Here is a 22,468-nt window from a genome sequence, read left to right as displayed (position 1 = left end):
ATGAGAAAAACAGCATAGAAGTTAGGAAACCACCAAACATCTGGTGGTTGAAATAAAGTGGTAAGACCTGCAGACAGCTGATGTTCTGTTTTCATTAAGGGGAAGAACAGTGATCATGAATTGCAGCCTCTAAGGAAACAATCAGATGAAAGCACTGTGAAATTAGCAGGAAGACAAATTCTAAAGAGCAATAGCTTCTGCAAGGTAGGTTTTAAGATATTACACCTGACGCCTAATAACATTTGAAGTTCACAACAACTGAAATAGGTCAGTTATAAGGTAAAACTTATTCTGCCAATGAAATTCCTGGCATTTCGAGAGTTTGAGAACAGGCACAAATATATGCAGGTAAATATGCAACACAGAGCCTCTTCTAATTAATTAAAAACAGGCAAGAAGGTAGAGAAACACAGGCAGTCCCCAAGTTATAAACAACCTGTACTTATGAAGAAACTGTCATAAAACTTGCTAATTAAAAAATTCTGCGGAAAATTATCACCCTAGAGAGAGAAGTGAAAGGGAAGGGAGAGAGGGAGGCCTCCAAAGCATGCCTTCCTGACCCCCACCCCCCCCCCATCTGGGGGGCGGTGCAGCATCTCCAGCATTTCCTTGCTCCAAAGAGGCAGCACTAGTGAAACAGGGTGGGATGGGGGCTAGAGGGGTTTTTTTCACTTTCACTGGGCTCCTGTGCCCCAACCCCTGCAATTGTGGAGAACCAACTATATGTGATCCAACTTACATACAAATTTGACTTAAAGATGCGTTTGTTTTCCTCTGGAATGGAACTTGTTCTTAACCTGTAAATTAACTGAAACTTCTTATGAATCAAACAAGAACTCATTCAGGTACTTCATTTGGGTTAATTCATTCTGCCCCACAAACACACCTTCCTCAAGAAGAAACAATGTCTGGTTTAGGCTTTTATTTCTGTTTGAAAGAAGCCTGGACTGGCATCTAGAATCAAAATCTTCAAAAAATCTATACAAATACGTATCTTACAAAATGTACAGGAAAATTTTGCCAAAAATGAGAAACAATACAAAGTTGGCAGATACAGCAGTGTCAAATCATACTAACACTTTCTCCACTGCTCCACAGGACAGGAGTAGCTTTTAGACTACACAAACCTTTAAACACAACACATTACTTTACATTATGTACAAATATATATAAAGATGCAGCACCCCCTTTTTATCTAGTTATGGTCCTTCCAACATGAGGCTGTGATGTTCTACATTCTATGTCCCAATAAGGGAACCATTACATACTGGAAGGAAAACCTGAAATAGAAATGATTAACCTCAAACCATAACTAGAACTCTACAGTGCCCACAAGGCCATAAGGGTTTTTAACAGTCAGTCTGGAAGAATGAGATGTTTCATGCCTCCTTCTCTGATCCCAAGATGGACATGGCTTATTCCATTTCAGTGAATCGGGCAAACATAGCTTTCCGTACTGCATCTTTGTAGGAGTCTGCTGTTGAGACACCGTAAGAACTACCTTTTGCTCCTAGGCCAGCTCCTCTCATTCTCACTTGAGCCTGCAATGGAAAACAGTCATGTTAGCAGTTTCAAAACAGGAACAAAGACTACAACTGCATTTTGTACCCATCAGGTCTCTGTATGAGGAAGGCTGGAAACAATACTTAAGTGCCCTTCAACACTTTTCAAGTCGGTATTTCCTAACTGGTGCTCTGGTTTTTAGAATTAGCAATATTCCTGCCAAACTGCTCCCCAAAAATCACAGAATTGGGGGAACAAGTGAAATGCATGCTCTGACAGGCCTTGATTCTCCATTTACCACGGTGTATGCTTCTAAAATCTGCTCACACTGCTTATCAGTGACAGCAACAAATAAACTCTCACATATGAATCTGGCATTCTGTGTAATGGAACAAAAATCTACAAGTGCTCATGGATTAAGAAAATTTCTACAGCAGTGGCCTCTGCGGCGACCACTGCAATCGGAGCAGCTGGTGCTGCTTAAAAGTCAGCAAGAACTCTTTACTTAACAGCAACTTTTTAAAAAGAAAGCTGTTGTATTTAGATGGACTCACAAATACATTCTAGACACAACATAAAATGAATCCATGCTTACCTCAATAGGGGCTGTTATGCCTTGACATTTCCTTCCTAATCCCGAACCTTCCCTCCACCCCATTGCCTGAAGCATTTTGTTGCCAATATTGCTATGGTCAATGCCATCTTTAGTTGGCTGCTCGTAATTCCTACGGGGGGGAAAAAAAACAAGTACAGTTAAGGGAAGGAGAATGTGGGAAATTTTATTCTAAGCGTTTCCTTTTTTTTAGTTATAGTGTAGCTCTCAAATACATACACAGTGCCTGCATCAAACACCTTTTTGCGCTTTGGTTCTGGTGGCTCTGGTATCCCATACTTCTCACGTCTTTCAGCTGCTCTGTCTCTGTACTTCATCTAAAATGAAATAAATTCCACTTACTTTTAAAAACACTGTCAACCTAATCATATACTGTAGTGGCTTTCTGCCTTGAAACAGCAAAACAAAGTGGCTACTGACACAAGCTAGATAAGGGAAAGGAATTCAAGTACTTTAGCTAAAGAGGAGGCATAGCATGTAGACTGATCCCACTCTGTGGCTACTAGAGTGGATATTTTCAGAAGACACTGAAAAGTGTTTCTGGTGCTCAGCAGTGCAAATAAGGCCACAACAGAAAGTTCTGACCCAGACTGACAAGACTTATCTTTAAAATGTATGTATGGCAATCATCCATCCGTAGCTGAATAATTTGTTAATCTAAAATATGTATCTTGTAAAGTCTAGTAAATAGGACATACATCTTGTGTGTTCCCCAAGCAACTACTAGTTAAGAGTATGGCCAGAAGTGGCTTCACCGCTTGAGCTTGTTTCAAATATTAAAAATTTCAACTTCCACTTTGCCTCTCTTTCCTGTTTGGGAGCTATTATACAAGATTTCTGGCAATTCAAGTTTTTCTTCAGAACCATTAAGGACTGGTGAGGTACATAAAAACCCAAACCTTGGGATTATAACTTCTGGGATGCTAGTGATGGAAGTTGAACATGCTTCTCTGTATTTATAATCTTGCATGCCACTAACCTCTCTCTCACGCATTTCCAAAGCTTCAAGTTCTTGTTCTGATAGTCTAGATCTCCTGTAGATGTCCATATTTTGCTTTATAGGAAAAAGGGTACATGATGTTGTCAAAACTGATCAATAAAACTGCTTTAGGAAGCTAACAAACCTTTATCTTTAAAGAGCTGTATTACCCTTAAATTTCAAGTTTTTTTTTTTTTTCAAGCAATGACACGTTACTGAAAGCCCAGATGCTAAACTGCTACTATTTTGTCTATGTAAAGGAGCAGGGGAGAAAATCTCCACTTGTAAGACCATATGACATCTTTTGCATGCTCTTTTGTCTTCAGAACTGGGAGAACAAGCTGATCTTCAGTCAGTTAAGTCACTGCTAAAAAACCTTAAACTTAAGTTTAATAATTTGAAGAAGGTGGTTACCTTATGCAGGTCAGAGAGTTGTTGGTGCCTGACCAGAGCTTCTTTATTTGGAAACTGTCTTCGACATAACAAACAAGCCAACTTTTTCCAGTCTGTTAATTTTTCCTCCTCATTCTCCAGTCTTTCCAAGAAATCCTCTTCGTTATCACTGTCACCACTATAAGCAGCTACCAAGCCACGCTAGAAGAAAAGCAATGTAAACAATGTATAGTAACTTCATTCTTGTTAAGCGACAGCAGAAAACATTCAAATCCTATTGAGAACTGCAACTGATAGGGGTAAGGTCCCTACCATCTCAAATGCAGATACAGTAAACTTCCAAGAGTACTACTATTACTCTGCCAAATGTGTTTGAAAAAGTGGCAACCATTAATCTGCAGAGTTTGTTTGATATCCAAACAAAGTACAATTTGGGATCAGTAAGTTGACAAAAGTACAATTCTATCAATAATTCCACACATGATACAACACAAAGTCAACTAATATGACAGTACTTTCTTTTAAGAGAAGGACTGCCCTTTAAGGTATCCTACTAAACAGTCCAAATATTCCAGTGAACAGCAACTGACTGACTTCAGGATGGCTGCAATGATAGTCTTTTTACAACTTCCAAGATAAGACTGCTCAAAATGTTCCTTCCCAATGTCAGTATTTGTCTGTTCCTGTTCTAGATGTCACAGCCATGCTAAGTTTTGAACTGAAAGGCAAAAGCCTCATTACAGAACCTGTTTCACTGAACTTAGACTGATCAATGAAGGTTTAAACTACAAGATCACAAAGAATTAATTTGGGCTCATTAATAAAGGCTTCAAAGCTCAAAAGCAAAGTGTTAACCAATACTTATTCCACAAGGGTTCCACAGGGCAATGCAAAGGTCACTGTGTTTCCTTTACACCTACTTTCAGTGGGTTATCATCATCACCATTCTTGATCACTTCTGTCATTATCTGCTGTCTCTCAGACAAGGTGCCCTAAATTAGAAGAAGCTCATTAAACCAAGTTACATACAATGGCCTCCTTCTGCATACCGAATGCAAGCAGCCCATCACTCTGTACCTTTTTTTCAAACAGAGCAAAACCAGCATCAGCTGCTGCAGATTCTCTTCTTTCCTCCTCCCTTGCATTCAGAGGTTGGAAACTATTCTTGAAATTCTCCTTCTGTTTGTTTAGGCTCTTAGCCCAACGCTCCATGTCTTTGGCAATCTGAATGGGAAAATAATGACTTGATTCAAACTGTCTACCTATTTACAAAGTAAATTTAGTATTTTCACACAATACCATATTCCCCACCCCAGTCCATCTTCCAGTATCAAGTTATTTATGCATGACTTAATCAAATGTACCATATCAAAACAGTATGAAAACACACGTACTTGGAAATACTCATTACAGTAGAGTTTCAGTTCAATTAGCTCTTAAAGGCTAACTCACAATACCCCTTAAATCCAACTGTGGTATCACTGAATTGTAAACACACAATTGCACCATTCTAGAGTCTCTTGCTTCTCTAATGTACATTTTCCCTACCTCAACAGTGCCAACTATTTTTAAATTAGCTGGTTTTCCAAACAGTATTCTTCATACAACATTCTTACTTAGAATGTTATCTAATTTCTAACATTAGATAGAAATTCTTACTATCTAATAAAACAAAACACTCCTTGTTTTTTCTGTCTTGTCTTTATACCAAAGCTAGTATTGCAAACTTCAATCTCCACTACAGAGGCTGCCATTTATTACCTGTTGGGCAGTTTTACTCTTGGGTTTCTCTTTCTTTTCTTTCCCTTCTTTGGTGGGAGGAGCGTTATTTTGCTGATATGTTGTGCCCTCTGCAGCAGGCATGTAGGTTTCTTTCTCACCATCCCAGTAAAGATACTGTTGTGTTACTGCATTGTAGTAGTACTGAAAGAAAACAACTTTTGATTTATCTTTAAACACAAATGAAGAGGGAACTACTGCTACATTCAAACTAAGAACAAAATCAAGAGACTATAACTTGCATTAAAGCAAATCATTTAAGATTTATAATCCTTGTATCTAAACAGCATATGGGTTCAATTCACATTATTAATTCCCTATGTGGTTTCAGTTTTTGTGGCAGGGATAGTCTCAAATGATTCCTGAGACTAAGGAAGATGCCAAAGACCTGCTGAACAAATCACTACATGGCAAAAAGCCACAAGGCTGTAAAAGCATAGGCTGATACTTCAAATGAATACTAAATTAGTCCTTTACCCCATTTACCCCATTACTTTTTGGTGATTAGTGCTGTCCAAGACCTGGGAAATGTTTTTCTATAGATGCCATGAACTGAACACTTCCCATTGCTAACCCAGTATTAAACATTCCTCTGTTTCTGTAAGGGGGTCTTGAAGACTTTGTGCAAGGCCTTGATGACCCCAAGAACTTTTATTTAATTAAGAGAGGGTGGCAGAATCCTATTTACCTGTGAGTTCGGATCATAATATAGCCCTGTCACAGGATCATAATAAAAACCTGATGATTCATCATATTGATATGTAGAAGTGTCTGGAATGGCTGTAAATTGAAAGTATGAACTATTACCAAGGTGACTGAATTATTTATTTATTCCATTTATATGCTGTTCAAAAGCCATGCATGTCTCCCAGAATGGTTTACAAACAAGTAGTACTAAAAATATAAATGTTCATAATTACAATATACAACATGCAATATGTTAAACCGCTATTATTCAGTTAGTCAAGAGAACACCCAATCACAGCTGAAGAGACGGCAACTCCCTTCTTTTCCTCTAGCAGCACCTCTTCCTCTCCATTATGTTTCTCTAACTGCCCCCTCCAGTCAGTTAAGGTAGGTCTTCTGGGTACACTTAGACCAGGGGTCGGCAACCCACAGCTCTGGAGCCCCACGTGGCTCCTGAACCCCTCGGCTGTGGCTCTGTCACTCAAAACACACGCCGGCACAGCCGCTGATCTGCTCGAAACTCCACTCAGGAATGCAGCGCCAGCTAGTTAAGTAAATCAGCTAGTTAAGTAAATCGCTACATTCCTCTGCCCTGGTGCCGATTTACTGAGCTTTTCCCCCCTCCAACCATGGATAAATCCAAAGAAAAGAAAAGTTTCTGAAGAAAACCGAACGTTTAATGGTATGTGGGTAGATTCATTTGCTTTTACTGCTGACGAACTTATGGGGTTTGCTGTTTAATGCATGCAACTCTTTAGCACTGACTTTGACTCTGCAGGAAGCTGTACTCCTATTCAAAATATATGAAAGGAATCTTACTAGTTTATAATGTAAGATTAAAAATAACAGTTTTTAGTGACTGAACAAGAGCTGCAGCTAAATCATAACGAAGATATGGATCTACTTCTTTGTTTTAAGAAGATTCTTAAAAAAATTCCAGCAACATTATTACATTGGGAGAGGGATGTTTGTTCAATATTTCACCACGTGATAAAAGGATGAGGGCACACAGAAGCAGACAGCATTTTTGGTTTGCTGCAGCTGGCATGTTTGGTTTGCTGCTAGTGGATAATACAAGTTTGGCTTTTTATTTAATAAATACAAGGAGGACTCAGACATTGAGTATTATATTTGAAAGTAACTTTCAACCCAGCGTCTTTTTTTTCAGAGTTCAAAATGTTTTTTGTTGCATACAGAAATAAGAATTTTTCTCTGTAGAAGTTCACTGATTTCATAAATGCAACACACTATAGTTCTTTTATACATAGCATAAAGATAAAAAAACTATATATGCAGTGTTATCTTCATTTTAGATGTCAAAAGGGCTCCCGGTGTTTTCTTTTCTGTGGGAAATGGGTCCAAATGGCTCTTTGAATGTTAAAGGTTGCCAACCCCTGACTTAGACTCACTCCAGGGAAACACCTCAGCAGGGACTAAAAGCAAATTCACCCTATCCACAGGTTACTCTCTTCCTAGGATTAATTAGCATCAATATGCATATAAAATGGTAAGTTAAGAAAGTGCCTTCTATTTGTACCCAGTGGCTCATCTAGCGACAGTTAAGCTTACTTACCATATTTTGTGCCAGGGACTACACCAGTTGGAGATGATGATTGCACTTGGGCACTAGTACATGGCTGGGCTGCCTGTGTCTGGGACAAGAAAACCCAAGGGAACGCTGTTATTCAAGGGCAATCTGTCTCCATGTATGAGAATAAAGTGTATCAGACACCTTACACAAATGTAAAACATCTTGAATACAAGCCAAGTTTATCTTACAAAAACTGGACTTAGTCTAAGACCCCAATTCAAAATCTACTCACTACTAGCTGCCCTAAGCAATTCAATGCCTCTTAGTCTAATGCACTGATAAGAATTTGAGAGTTATTAGGCATGTTACCAAAATTAAAATAGCTTTCATATAGCCTGAAATGCCTAATCTTGGAAGCCAAATAGGGTCAGGCGTGGTTGAAATCTGGGTCACTTAATGCTGTGAACTGCCCAGAGAGCTTCAGCTATGGGCAGTACAGGAATCCAATAATAATAATAGTACTAGTAGTAATAATAGCAGCAATAATAATGTATATAATGAAGTATCTTTGCTAATTTTTTTCTGATTATTCTATTACCATAATGCTAGAGCTATGCACTAAGTTAATTCTCTCTGTAACAGAAAATACACTGTATTTACCGAAGATTCAGGTGAATTGCTTTGTTGATTATATAACTGAGGGCTCTGGGAAACAACAGCTGCTGTAGTGGCAGTTGTAACTGGAGCACCTGGCAACACACAGTTCATTAGAATTCCACAAAATAAATCTAAAAAACTAGCACAACCTTAGTGTAACTATACAACTAACTAAAGTGCACCTCAGCTACCCTGCACAGAGTACACTATCAGCAGAATGTTTGCTGACATTCTGGTCAAATTCACAAAGTTTTGCAACTTTAATCTGCTGAATTTATGAGCATGGCCTGCAGGAATGTAATCTGTATTTTCTAGATTGAGCTGTTTAAATTATTTAGCACTTAACACCTGGGAGAAATAAATCTGGCATTAATGATTTTTGACTATTTGTCACTCTATCGCATGCAAAGACCAAAGCTTAAATCAGAACTTTTTTTTGTGGTTTAGTCTGGCAAGGTACAAACTGGTTTGATGATGGCTGTAGATGGCTTTAAGGGCACAACATGCCTCAACTAGAATTCTGCAAACTCAGTTCTAGCTGAAGAACAACTCTACTCTATAGAGATTACCCACAGAAAGATGGACAAATATGACCTGCTTCTATTTAACAAAGAAACTGTTACCTGATATTGTTGCTGTTTCAGTGTCCAATGCTCCTGCTTGATTCTGGTAAAATTGTTGGTAGTCTTGTGAACACTATGCAAAAAATAAAGACTAAGTTATCCTTGTGTGGTGTGGAAGTGCATACATTAAGGCCTAGATATTAAGACAAGGAAACAGCAGCAAGTTCCTAGAAAGAAACATATACGCCCTTACCTATGCCTTAAAAACATCTACAAGGTTCTCTTACTGTGAAGTTCAGAGGGAAGCTGCAAGAGAAGGCTTGATAACAAACCCCACCACTTTATAGGACACTCTTTCCAGGAAAATACACTTGCTACCCACACTGCATACCTTTCTAGTCCTGGTTAAGACAGGCCTAGAGACATTCTTAAATTGTCTATTTCAATCCTCACCCCAAAGCCTGAAACCACAATGTCATGCCAAAGCACCTCTCCCAACCAAAGTTTACCTAGCTGCTCAACATTTGAGGTCCTCTTCCAAGACCTGCCACTTGGTGAGGCTTGATTGATGGCAACATGGAGGGTCTTTTAATGGATTATTAATTGCCAAGGGATGTTCTGCTACTGGGCAATGTATCAATGAAATTAGCAGTGCAATTATTATTTTGGTGGCTTTAGCTCTTTATCATACTGGTTTTGCCTTGTCTGTTGGCTTTGTATTGATGTATTTCAAGTTTGTATAGATTATATTGTACTATTCACAGTGATCAAGATCTAGGGAATTTGCCTGGTATTCCATAAATGCCAATGAAGTGCCCTGCCTACCACCTACCCTGCCTGCACCCTTTAAAGAGTATCTCTGGAGGGTCTCTTCCATAGGCTAATGCATGAATACACATACTTGGGAGGGATCTCCCCATTTTCACACATGTGTACAAATGTCAGTTTGGAAAATTGGGGAAAAAAACATTTTCATAAAGAGTACAAGTAAAAAAAGCAAAAGGTGCTTGATGACGCACAAAACACAGATGGAAAAGATTCGACAAAATCTGTACATCTCTAGTTTATAATAGCTTTCATAACTACCTGAGTGTACTGGGTATAGCCATCTTGCCCTAGTTGGAGGTAGTTGAAGTCAACTGTGCCACCTTCTCCACTCTGAGGCTATAAATTAAAGGGACATGTTTATATATTAGAACAAGAGGATTGGACAAATGGCTACTGAATTTACTGTTAGTGAGCTTCTCTTCCAACTATTTTTAGAGACAGACCTACCTGGGTAGATGACCACTGGGCTGCAGCAATGGCTGTACTCGCCACAGAGAAAGCACTGACACGATTGCCATCTGGGAGAAGCAAATCCCTGAAAATGAGCAAACAACAACAGAATTCATAGGCAATGTTATTGCATATCCCAGGAAGTTTCAGACTACAATTGCAAGGATTACAACTTGTAGCATCTCATCTGTGGCCCAGCAAGATGAGGAAAGGTTACACCCTGTTTTCCCCTACACCTTCTCTGTAAATCCGGGATTACCTCAGCTATAAAGAAAACACTGGTTCCCTTCACAAAGTTCAATATTTAAGACTAACGGTTGTGCTACAAAACAGCAATATAAATGTCAATGTCCAATCCTTTTGCAAGAAAAAAACTGAAATATCTTTAACATAAAAGAGCAGCAATTTGTAACTCACTTCCTGGCACTCTTTGCAAAATCCACACCAATGGTTTTGCCATCTATTTTCAGAGGTGGCTGAAGACTCTGCAAGATCTGCAACAACTGAGAAGCATCCTAGAAAGAGGATAATAACAAAGCTCAAGCTGAAAACTCAAACATTATTGTGGAGAAGGATTTATTTACAGCAAATAGATTTTAGAAAAACACAACACAAACACTGGCATGCATTGTGAACACCTTTAAGTGAAGCTAAGGTTTTGTGCTTTATCATACAAAAAAGTTATATATTAGACATGGTTATAGTTAAAAAAGGGTATGCTTCTCATCACATTTTAAAGTTTTTGCTAGGAGCTTAGACTCACTGATATCCTGTTCACCATTTGCCATTTACAGGGTATATACATGCTATTTCAACTAGAAAATATTCTGAAAGAAGTCTAATTTCACTACCTCGCTGAAGCGAGCAATGGTGCAATGACTGAAGAGTTGCATATCTAACTGAACTACAATACTGAAGTTTAGAGACAGAGTCACTACAAGTAGACCAAATTTAGTACTGAAGTGAAATTAAGTTCACCCTTACCATTGCCGAAGACAATTGTACAAAAGCAAAGCCTCTATTCTGTTGGGTCTGTTTGTCTTTAATAAGTCGAATGTTATTTACTGCCAGGGAAGCGTATGGTGACAGAGCTGTCATAATCGAGTCCACTACTGTGTGAGGAGCTATGTTTCTAAGAATAAGAGCTAAGAGAAGAAAAAAATGTTGTTACAAGTTGTCTTATATCCCTCTCTTGTTCTAGAACTATGGGAAATAGAAAATCAATTCCACATCTTAAATTGCAAAAAATCTTGTGTACTCTAATACATTAGTATGATCCAATTATGTATTACATTCACTATCCCAACATTATGTTTGATATGATTTTAACCCATCACACAATTACATTTTCATATCCTTTCCTGGTATAAAAATGCCAATAGGAGGAGGAAGCCTTGGCTTTACGTCTAAAGGGTTGAGCATTGGAAGCACTGCAATAAAAAAAGAGAAGACTGCAGCCTGGCTGCGGGGAAAGAGACAGTAAGGGTGAAAAGCAGAGGATTTTGGGGAGGCTGCTGAAAAGAAAGGAGAGCTACCTGTGGGAAAGAATCATGTGCATGGGAGAGGGGGAAACAGTGAGGAAGCTATGTTCCAATGAGCGATAGTGACTGGTTAAAAAAGATAGTAGTACAGAAGAAAGGTTGCGAAAGAAGTCACTTGGAAAATGTGGATGGAAAGCTGTTAAAGCTAATGCAGTGCCCTTAGCCAGAAAAATGTCCCATTTGCCATGAATTTTCAGGACATGAGCAAACTTCAGCAGCTTAAACCTTGTATTTTGTAAATTCCTCTTATGAAATGAAAAAGAAAATAACCAATCAAATCTATGGGAACTGCTGTGTAATAGGAAAATAACATATTTCTGGAACACACACCTTGGCCAACCAACTCCAGATTGAAATGGAAGAGCTGAGATTTTACTCACTGTCACAGTAGTAGTCCACAGACTGAACAGCCTCTGGTCCTCCAGGTGGTACCTCCTGCTCTGAATCTTCATTACAAATCAAGAAAAAATGAATTTATTTCATGGTAAACTTAAATTATTATACCATACCAGAAAAGGAATCATGTGCAGTTTATGAAAGAAAAATATGTTTAATGTAACTTATTCAAACAGAACTTACCAAATTTATCTGCTCCACAACGGAAACATTTTAGTCGCCTCCTGAAGTTGTAAAGGCAGCACTAACAAACAAACCCAGTACATTTTAGATTACACACCTGATCAAGCACACTATAGGATACACCACAACTATTTAAATTATTTTATAGTAAAGCATCTGTAATGCAGGTGCTAGTTTCAGGTTGCTTTTTATAACTGCCCCTACCTAGATATTACTACATAAATCACACTGCAAGGTTGGCACACACTTGAAGCCAGGAAGACATGCTTTGGCACCCATCATCTGGGGGGACAGTTCATTTCCCCAGTCTAGCATTCAGCAAACTCATTATCACAATCAGCACCAAGGAATTTTGGGAACGAACTCTGAACCCTCAGTGCTACCCATTTTAGAGATTTTGCAATCATGCCCTGCATATAATTCAAGACCTGAAGTCTGTTAAATACTGATGAAAGACAAGCATATTGATTGGAGGAGTTCCTGAAATTTATCACTCTGAATAAACAGGAACATGGTATTCAAGGTGAACAGACCAAGAAGTGTAAGGAGAACTTCAGAATTTAAGAACCATGGTATTCAAGGTGAACAGAGAATTAAGAACTGCAACCCATGAATACTTAGCTATAACAGGCAGGGTATGATTTTGTCTTCAAGCTAGGATGGCCACTTGTGTCACACTGCACCCTTCTATTTACAACAGTTCTGCTGATCTTTGGATTTAAACAACAAGATGGCTTGTCCTCTTATCATTCAAGCCTTCTCCTGGTACCATGCAATCAAACATGGTTCAAAGTCAATCAAGATGTCATGTTTTCAATTCCTGCCATGTTACCACCATGTGTAACATCTCAAGTGTTTTGCTTATGAAAGACTGCAGAGGCTTACCTCCACACTTCCTGTGATTATTTCCAAATCACAGAAATAGCCCCTGCCGTCTTCAGTATCCCTCCTCTTTCAAACTTCTTGCTCACACAAATTGATTACTAGTATGAGCAGTTGTATTACATAGAATAGATACTTGCAGTAGCTCAAATGGAGTAGACTGTGCACAGCTTTCATGGCAGCTATGAATAGCTGTGGCATTAACTCAAACTGTACTTCTTCGCAATATCTGTACAGCGGATTGCATATTTGGTGAATCTGAAATCATCAGTGATCCCTGCTTAAATTAAGTCAGACTACACTGAATACAGCTTCCTGGTCACCCATCATGGGTGTTATCACTCCCTTGAAGGTTCAGTGGGAGCAGGGAAGCAACTTCCAAGCCACTGTCCAATCCTACTTGGGCCAAAATTTCCCATTATTTTAGAACCCCAGTATCACTTCTATACAAAACAATATTCGTATTTAAGGTGGAGTTTTGTTAGTTTCTTGCCATTCTACAATCTATGCTTTCCCAGGATTCCCTATAAATTAATACCTTAAAATTTGCAGCCAGACTTAAAACATTTAATCACATGTTGGTGTTGCATCATCTAATCATTTACTCTTACTAAATGAACTGATGTAATATTCATTTCCCTAAGTGTAGCTAACTATGATTGATCTTGGCAATAACTAGGAGAAATGCCCTTTGCAGAAACATATTACCTTGTTACAAAGCCAATCTTCAAATTTAGGCCTGGGATTGCTGTAGTGCATCGCTATTTGCTTCCCTTGAATCAACAATTTTTTCTGCAAAAAAAGCACACTTAGTTATTCCAGTATCACAGCAGTTGTGTCCATTTTTCCATGGCAGAGCACACTTCGGAGGATTCAGTGCTCATGAATTAAATGGACAACAAATGGGGATGACGAGAGAACCAACCACCGCCTCCTAAACTCTGCCCATCCAATCCTGCAGGAGGACACGGGCAGTAAGAAAATGGGATGTGCAGTAAAAGTAAACGGAATGAGGGAGTGTTGATCAAGCTGCCAAAACTAAGCGCTGGCATGGAACCAGGAAGCGTCTCAAAGGAGACCAAGTCCTAACGGCACAGCAACACACTACTTTAGAATATTGTGACTGCTTCACTTCTTTCCCCAACACCCTAGAGTTTAAAGCTTGAAAACATATGGACTACTTTCAGTTGCTTCCTTCATGATGTGCAATAATTCCCTTCAAGAGGACCTGGTTACACATCTCAGAGTCTGAATTAAAGGTCATGAACTGAACATGTGTTCAGTGTAAATCTTTTTTGACTAATTCAGCAGTTCACCTGAAAGCTTGCCTATGTTTGTGTTCTTCAAACAGTAGCTTTCTCCAAACTAGTCTGCTACTGATGTTTCGCCAATAGGTTAACAGTTCATTTTGCTTTCAGTGCCTTCAAAATTAGCATGATGGTTTAAAGAGATTAGCTGCTTAACTCTATAAAAAGAAGCCAAGTTTCTGAATGTTAAAACTTTATTGATTCATACATATGCAGAATCTCATAACCCCCTTAAATTCTGCAAGTCTTTTATAGCTCTTCTTTCAGAGAGATGCACCTTTGGGTATGTCTGGGGGATGTGTATGTTGAGATAACATAAGCCAAGCCTAAATATAGCTGAAAATGTACATTAGAAGTCCTAATATTTTAAGGCATCAAGAGCCTTAAAGGACCTGGCAAATCTAGGGTGCAGATTTCATCCCTTAATGCTAGACAAATGAGGGGAAGGTTGAAGGGCCCAGAAAAAACTGGGATATGCACAGAAACAAAAGATGTTGGAATATTTACAATATATCATGTTTGTCTGACAGTTAACAGCAACAGGGCCACTGGGGAGGCTCAACTACTTTTTCCCTAAAACTAGAGAATGTGTGGTTATTTTGGAGTGAATTTGAAACTGATTCAATAAAATGAAAATTGATAGCTTTGTATATATTAAAATTGGAATACTTCAATTTATTAATACAGTTAATCCAGGCACATATTTGTATGTCACCATTGCATGTGAAGGATGGTATAAAAACCAGCAGATACAAGCAAGGATAAGCTACTCTTTCTGCTTCGTTGCTGTGGCAGTTGGTTCATGTTACGAGGCCCACAGAAAGGCATGATGTTCTGACATCCAGTAACCAAAAGTGGTAAAATTCAGCACAAGTTGTTTATGCATTCTTGTACTCAAGCAATGGTAGCTGTATGATGCTTTTTATAGTTGTGCTATGTCCTTCAGTTGCATGGACCTAACTTTAAAGCAACTCAGTATAGGAGAGTAGTTTTGCTTCAATAAATTAATCAGATTTAAATCAGAAGCATGCCAACACATTGAAAATATACAGAAAGGTAATTCACTTTATTGTAGCTTATCCATTTTCATTATTATCTTATTCATACTCATTATATTACAACATTTTAGCTGCCTTTCCAAAGTTTAATTTCATCTGTTAAGTAATATTAAAAAGGTATTGTCCGTTACTAAAAAAGTTGCAGTTGTTTTTATGGTTAAGTTTCAGAGACTGTCTCTTCATAGCAATAACCCATGTATCTACAATCACTGCAACAATCAGAAAAACCTGTTTGGCTGGACATTGAAAAGGAACTACTTTAGAAATAATGATAAAAGACCAATCAGGTTAAATACTATGGTACCTGTATCAAGGATAACTCCCATTTAACAAGAGGCAGCTTGGCAAAATGTTTCTTTTGTCTAAAACTATGCAATCTCATTTTAAAAATTTTAATATATACAAAGCATTTAAAGTTTAGGAAGTCAGGGTTTTAGAACAAACCACTCCTTCATCTTTTTTAATTTATTCCTTTTTAAAAACTGTACAGACTTGTTCCATTTTCAGGAATTATCTAGACTTTGTGAGTGAAGCAACCTGATTGGCTTCCATCCAGCTGGTAGCATCTTGAAAGTGATAAAACTCCACGAAGGCGAAACCACGGCTTACACCTAGAGACAGCATTCAGATATAGACGGGATACTTGTGTTAGTCAGTTCCTTTAAAACAGGTGAATCTCTCTCCAACTGCTTCATTACTTCATGACAAAGCAGTTTTATAAATGCGACGTCAAATCTGAATTTGCTTCTTGTTTTGCCATGGCAAGGAAACCAAGCTGCCTTAACAGGCTACATTTCACCTGAATGAGATCCATGTTTAAAGATAACCATGCAATAGACTAAAATTTAAAAGTCAAATTTACATGTGTTACTTACCGATAGATACCTTTTAATATATTAAAAAACTGAAGGCTTCTTCCACTATCTACAGCCTTTCAAAAGGCCAATTCCTTACTCATGGCAAACCTTTCATTTTGCTTTGTACTTGCAGGTGAAGGGGAGTTTTGGAAAATGGTTTTAGGCCTGGGGAAAAGGAAGATAGTGCCACAGAACGTGTTAACACTCTCACCTGTCTTTCTCTTCATCAGCCTCACATCTGCAGGCCGAGGGCCTTCACAGGATTCAATGATCTCTCGAATCTGTGCGAAAGTTTAATAGAATACTATTAGCATTCAAAAACAAAGCAAACTTAAGAGATGAGAAAGCAGCAACTAACAGCCAGTTGCTTACTTAATATTCATTTTAATATACAAGATCACTGCAAATCCGACATTTTTCTGAAATGTATTACTATCCAGCTTAAGAAGTACCACACATTAAAATGGATAGGAGTGCTTCAAATCTGCATTATTCCAATAAAAAGAAATTAGGGCTCTTCAAGAAGCCAGGCATGACATGTGGTAGCCAAAGTTCAGAGGTGCTAATCTCTAGCCACATTACAGACCTAACATTAATATATTCAAATTCTAAAAGCATGAAACCCTAGCTATTTCAATGGGTAATACTTTTAAATAAGCATTTTAGAGTAGTCCAATGAACTAATTATTAAAAACATGAGATTACATGTTTTGCAGTTTAGCACTGAAAAGCTCTCATATCCATAAAGATACTATATTTTGGGCAAACAATATAATTTATTCAAGTTTGTACAGATATTGGCTTACAATAAATGTTATTACATAGCTCAGACTTGCTAAAATGGATGGGACTTAAACTGAGTCCACATTAGATACAAGCCATTATTGTGCTCTAAATCAGGGGTCCTCAAACTTTTTCACCAGGGGGCCAGTTGAAAAGTACTAGTGCTGGGCACAGGCTGGAAAGGTGGTGCCGACGGTGCGGAGTGGGCCGGCATGGGCGAGGTGAGGCAAGGCGTGGCACAGGCAGGTGCGTGCGGGCACGGTGAGGGCGGGCACGCGCTGCGAGGCAGGTGTACGAGGCAGCGGCTTGCTCGCTTGGAGATCGTTTTCTCCGAGCAAGCAAACTGCTGCCTCCCTGCGCAAGGTGGGCGATGGCGTGCACGCGCTGGTCCAAATGGGCATGGCAGGCTGGATCCGGCCCCTGGGCTGTAGTTTGAGGACCCATGCTCTAAATTATAGAAGCCAAGAATGCACTCACTAAAAAACCATTCTTTATGTCTACAACCACTACGTAAGATAAAAAATGCTATACACATGGGGGGTAGTATAAATGTTAAAGAAAATATTTAGCATAATTTATTTTAAGGTACACTCCTATGCAAGCTGAGGCAGAACAAATTCTTGCAACTCTTAGCATGCCACAGTGAGCCATGCTGAACAGTTTGCATGTTAAATATTTCAGACACAGAAATGCTTTTGGATTATAAACCCAAGAATGTGGAAGATTGGTCTAGAATAGCACTCCAAAAATCATGCCCTCCAATACTGTGGAAAAGCAGCTTTCAGCATTTCTCACCACTGGCCATGTTGCCCGAAACTGAAAACTTCTGCAGGGTACTAACTTGGGAGAGACTGTCTAAATGTAGTATATTTTTTATCAAATCAACAGGCTATTGCTGAGAATCAAAGGTACCTGAAAAAGCATTTGATAATTTTTAATGTTTAAAAACATTTTTACAATGTTGCAGACCAACTATATCCAAGCATAACTGCTCAGATGTTCATGAAAAGTTAATTGTATAAAACCCCAGGAAATGAGTGATCATATGGAAATCACTTTATAGAAGATTTTTATGAAAGGGTACACAAAGGATTTAAAACATTCAAAGCAGTACTTCCACTCAGGGGAGAGAGCATTGCCAATTTCCTTCACCCAGTCCAGCAAAAACCTGACCTCAAATCAATTTTTAAGAAGTGCATGCATGTGTGTAGGGAATCCACAAAACCTCCTGAAAGCACAATCTTTGGATTTAAGCCAAGCCACTTGGAAAACGAAGAGTTAAGGAATTAACTATTAAAGGCTGTACTTCTATTTAAAGTAGTAGTTAATTATACTGCTATCTAAAACTTCAAAGTCAATACTAAACTGTTACTTACATCATAGTCTGTAACTGTAATAGGGAGCCCGCGTAACATGATAGTCTTGCTTTCTTTCTCATCATTAATGTCATTTCTATAATCATGCTCTCCATAGTCTCCGTCAGAATGATATCCGTCTTCTGATTTATCACTATTTCGCCGTTCACGTTCACGCTCCCTCTGCCAAGAAAGCACAGTTTAGCAAACACATAATGCAGCATCATTATTTAACTATGCAGCATTAAATCTATTATAAAATGCCCTAGGACTTACACAAGCTATTCCATTCTTATTCAAACAATTGTACAAATTTTTCAGCTACTGCATTTTTGTCATTCCATGGATTCTGTTTTTTTCTAACAAGAAGTTCTCAAACATGTATTCTCTATATGCTTTAATGCCACTAAACAATACTATTAACTAATACAGACTAAAAGAGTAAGTACAGGCTAAATGTAAGAGAAGAACATTAGTTACATAACCAGGGTTTAAACTTCATGTTATTCAACACTTTCCAAGCAAACAGATATCTCATTTACCTCAGGGCTGTCATAATCTCTGCCATCATAATCTCTGCCATCATAATCTCGACTATCATAATCCCGGTAATCATCATATCTGTCACTTCTCCGTTCCTCACTAGATCTTTTATAGTCAGAATCCCGTCGTCGGCTTCTGGAGTCCCGGTCATCACGATCATCCCGATCTATGATAGAGCCGTATCTTCCACTCCGTTCAGTTCTGCTCACACTGCATAAAGAATTAAGAAAGAGAAGCAACTTGAAGATTGCTGTATTCATTGTGAAGATCTTAACACAATATGCAGAGTTCCATAAAAAGGGCAGCAGCTCTATACACACTATATGGTATAAGGACATTGTAATGAAAACTGGCAGGGCTTGCTTCTTATATAGCATAGTGTGTTATGCATATGATCCTTTATTTTTCACAAAACCTAGTCCATATCATGTAGATTCCTGGTATTAAGATATAGGACTGTTAAGGAATTTTGAAGTCATTATGGTACAAGCTTAACTTCTTATGCATTTCCACTCATATCATTTTTGCATAAGAAATTCATATACATTTTAAGAGTTGCTTACCAATTAGTATGCCCTGTAACTGGGGAAATATTTCCAAAACTTTGTCATAAATTTGATATTTTAATGTACAATTTTGCGCTAATACAGAAAGCGTTATACATTTAAATTAATCTTCTTGTCTATCTCAAATTAACTAACAACATTCAACTGGTTTTGTTTTGTACTGAAGTAATCATAGCATAGAAAATCCTGAAGGAAACCATAACTGTTCTTTTGCAGCTGTTTAAGATTTTAATCTTTGCTTTAATATAAATTATTCATTTTATGAAGTGATACATTTAAAGATGACATATTCTTATTCTTTATTTACAATGGTAAATTATATCTACTTGTAATCATAACTATTGTGCAATCTTCTCTACTGCTAGTTTTCAAAACTTGTTATTGGTTCTTATTTTTGCTGTCTTTTCCTTTAAATATGTTGTATTTCTACATTTTTAATCACAGAAAGAACAAGCCCCCACCTGGCAAAATAAGTGCACCTTATGACCAAAATCCTTTGTAAGGGCAATGACTGTTCATACGAGGGGGATCCCTCTAGAACAGGGAGCTAGCAGTTTAAAAGGCAACCCAAAACTAGTGGACATGCCCTAGTAGAGCCTATGGAATGAGACCCTGCTAACCTGTCCCATTCTGGAAACAAGCCTTTCCCCAGGGTTGCTACTTGAGCTGGCATCTTTCCATTGTGTGAGTGATGGGTCCTGCCTGACAACAGTGACAGCACTGGATTGACCTAAGTACTTTTCCTTTATGCATCAATATTTCACCTCTACCAAATCCTCAAAGCAGTTTTATTAGTTTCTGCCCATGTGTAGGGAAAGAATCACCATGTGCGACTATCATGTGACAATTCAGTAATTTAGTTCTTAACTTTAGCACAGCTCCCTGAAGTGAATTCACCTGTTATAACCTGCAGTTATAGTTCTTCTGTCACCTGCAGTTTAGTTCTTCTCCAATGACATCATGCCAGCAATGTGTGTGGTTAGTCTCACACACTCAAATTTCAGCAATGCCCCACAAGTGCCACATGATCTACTCACTCTGAAGGGGGCCATTTCTCTAAACACAGGGTTTCCTTCATTGGGGAAGTAAAGAGATAAGGTTAGCTGCACAGGTTCTTGCTGGCTCCTATAGGAATGTCAGGTTGTAGAACTCCCTGCTGAAGGAGGGTAAATTTTCTCCTTCTATGCTATTGTTCTGCCTGCAGACATGAACAGGCCTGTGTAAGTAGGTCTGTTAAGCTTGACTGCAATTTTATTCTGCTATGGATGTGTTTTTTATGTATTTATATTATCATTTTACTGGTTTTTATTTATGATTATGAGCTACCTTGAGTCCCACTTTCTTGTTAGAAAGGCAGGATACAAGTCTAATAAGACGTATGGATATTATAAGATATTTGTACTTCAGTATGCAAAGTGCTAACAGTGAATATTGATCTTATTCATCTGTCTACCCACCATTATATATCACAAGTGTCTTGATATTACATACCGCTTGTCTGAACCCATAGCTTGCCTTCAATTCTTGATTGAACTGCTTCTATAGTAAACCAAGTTGTCAATCTAAAAAGAAAAGAAAAATATTCTTCATTGGAGAAGTAATATCCGTTTTAAACCTTCCCGCAGAGATCTGTGTACTGCTGAGTAATGCCTACAGTGCCCTGCTATGTGGAGTACTGCCAAAGAATGCCTTTCAAAGATCAATCATATCTGCAACTAAAAACTACTTTCAGCACTTGATTTCTAATTTTACAGCTACTGAAAAAATATAAAAGCTTACCCAAATAATCACGGGATCTGGTTATATGCATAAGGATGCAATCAAATGTATACTGAGACAGAAAAAGGTCTTACAACTGTCAGTGTTCTCCAGCCAGTCATGACTGGCTGGGGAATGCTGATGGCTGTAGGATTTTCTTTTCTACCTGAACGTAACAACATCGCATTCTGATAGCATTAAGAGACAGCACATTCAAACCCCCTCCCTCGAATCCTAAGGTTAGTATGAACAACACTAACAAACACGCTAGGCGAAAAACCACAAAGAAAACACTCAGGCAATATAAACCTGCAAAATCCTCTGCGACGGGCGCTATATGGGAAAGGGCAGACACAGCCTCTCCTGGATATCGCAGGGGAAGGGTTGACAAGGCGACATTTAATGGCGGCTGATATCCGCAGCGTCGGGTGGAAAATAACGTGAGTGCAGCCGCACCTACGGCGATAGCGATCATGATAGCAAACCTAAGGGTTTAGCACAAGCAGCCCCCATGAAAAGAAAACAAGCAACAAAGAACGGGACAGGCAAGCAGAGACACCCAACTGAGATAATGTCTCAAACCACTTAAAGATTGTCCTGATCGGCCGGTACTGGGATCTGCAAAAAATGGATCGCGGACCTCGGCAAGCTATCGCTGGCGGTTAACCTCCGCCACCCTGTCCTATCCCCGGTCTGCGGCTGCAGCTGCTATTCCTATTACTAAAAGCTCTTTTATTATCACTATGTTGCTGGAGCTCAAGCACGGAATCTTCTCCTTCTTTGAGATGAATACTTTTCTTCGCATCGGAAGCCTCACAGTCAGTACTCACCAGGAAGGGAAAAGGGGAGAAGGGCCGCTCTGCCACCGTAGCTGTCTCAACAGCAACCACCACAGTTTCTCTCAAGCGCCACAAAATGGCGCCGGAGGAGACTTCTCCGTCTTCTACCCAGAACACTCAGCGCTTCGCCACCGCCTCCTGGAAGCTTCCAGCAAGCGACGTGCACGACCGTCGTCCTTTAACGCCGCACGGCATGTTGGGAGGTGTAGTGTGTGCAACTTGAGTACAAAACTGGGGCGTTGTGGGAGGAATTGTATAGCAAAAGGTTAAGCTTGTGGAGCTAGGCTGTTTGTGAGCATAGCACAGCAAAAGAGACATCCTGGTGTTTTTCAGCCATCTGCCTCTCCCGTTCATTTTTTTCCACGGTAGCCCCAAATCCTTTGTGTAAGCGCATGTCCGCTGGCTTCAGAGATCTTG

At 38.9% G+C, this 22,468-nt stretch overlaps 1 protein-coding gene across 2 annotated transcripts; it reads right to left on the bottom strand.

Moving 5' to 3' along the window:
• Positions 1 to 907: 907 nt before the first annotated feature.
• RBM5 (RNA binding motif protein 5) lies at positions 908 to 22,191 on the bottom strand. Of its 2 annotated transcripts, none has more exons than XM_044451183.1 (25): positions 22,043 to 22,191; positions 20,946 to 21,016; positions 18,888 to 19,098; positions 18,367 to 18,528; positions 16,419 to 16,488; positions 15,888 to 15,961; positions 13,694 to 13,777; positions 12,104 to 12,164; positions 11,905 to 11,970; positions 10,968 to 11,128; positions 10,401 to 10,498; positions 9,981 to 10,068; positions 9,792 to 9,869; positions 8,766 to 8,838; positions 8,146 to 8,234; positions 7,528 to 7,606; positions 5,956 to 6,047; positions 5,250 to 5,411; positions 4,566 to 4,712; positions 4,409 to 4,480; positions 3,510 to 3,689; positions 3,096 to 3,170; positions 2,336 to 2,433; positions 2,099 to 2,228; positions 908 to 1,541 (listed from the first exon to the last, which is right to left on the bottom strand). In XM_044451183.1, exons 2-25 carry the CDS (start codon positions 20,960 to 20,962, stop codon positions 1,416 to 1,418), a joined length of 2,493 nt encoding a protein of 830 aa, XP_044307118.1. In that variant the 5' UTR covers positions 20,963 to 21,016; positions 22,043 to 22,191; the 3' UTR covers positions 908 to 1,415. The 2 variants fall into 2 exon arrangements, with proteins under 2 accessions (XP_044307118.1, XP_044307119.1); XM_044451184.1 differs by lacking the exon at positions 22,043 to 22,191 and adding an exon at positions 20,352 to 20,526.
• Between the last annotated feature and the right edge of the window lie 277 nt (positions 22,192 to 22,468).

Source organism: Varanus komodoensis, unplaced genomic scaffold (assembly GCF_004798865.1).
Source record: "Varanus komodoensis strain SLA01 unplaced genomic scaffold, ASM479886v1 scaffold6_2, whole genome shotgun sequence".
In the NCBI taxonomy this organism is placed as follows: domain Eukaryota; kingdom Metazoa; phylum Chordata; class Lepidosauria; order Squamata; family Varanidae; genus Varanus; species Varanus komodoensis.
This window is presented reverse-complemented; position numbering and strand designations above follow the sequence as displayed.

Coding starts and splice junctions, on each gene's coding strand:
- RBM5 (XM_044451183.1), bottom strand. Junction 8,839..9,791: donor GCTATACCCAGTACACTCAG/GTAGTTATGAAA, acceptor TTTTTTGCATAG/TGTTCACAAGACTACCAACA. Junction 7,607..8,145: donor GCAATTCACCTGAATCTTCG/GTAAATACAGTG, acceptor TTCTTGTCCCAG/ACACAGGCAGCCCAGCCATG.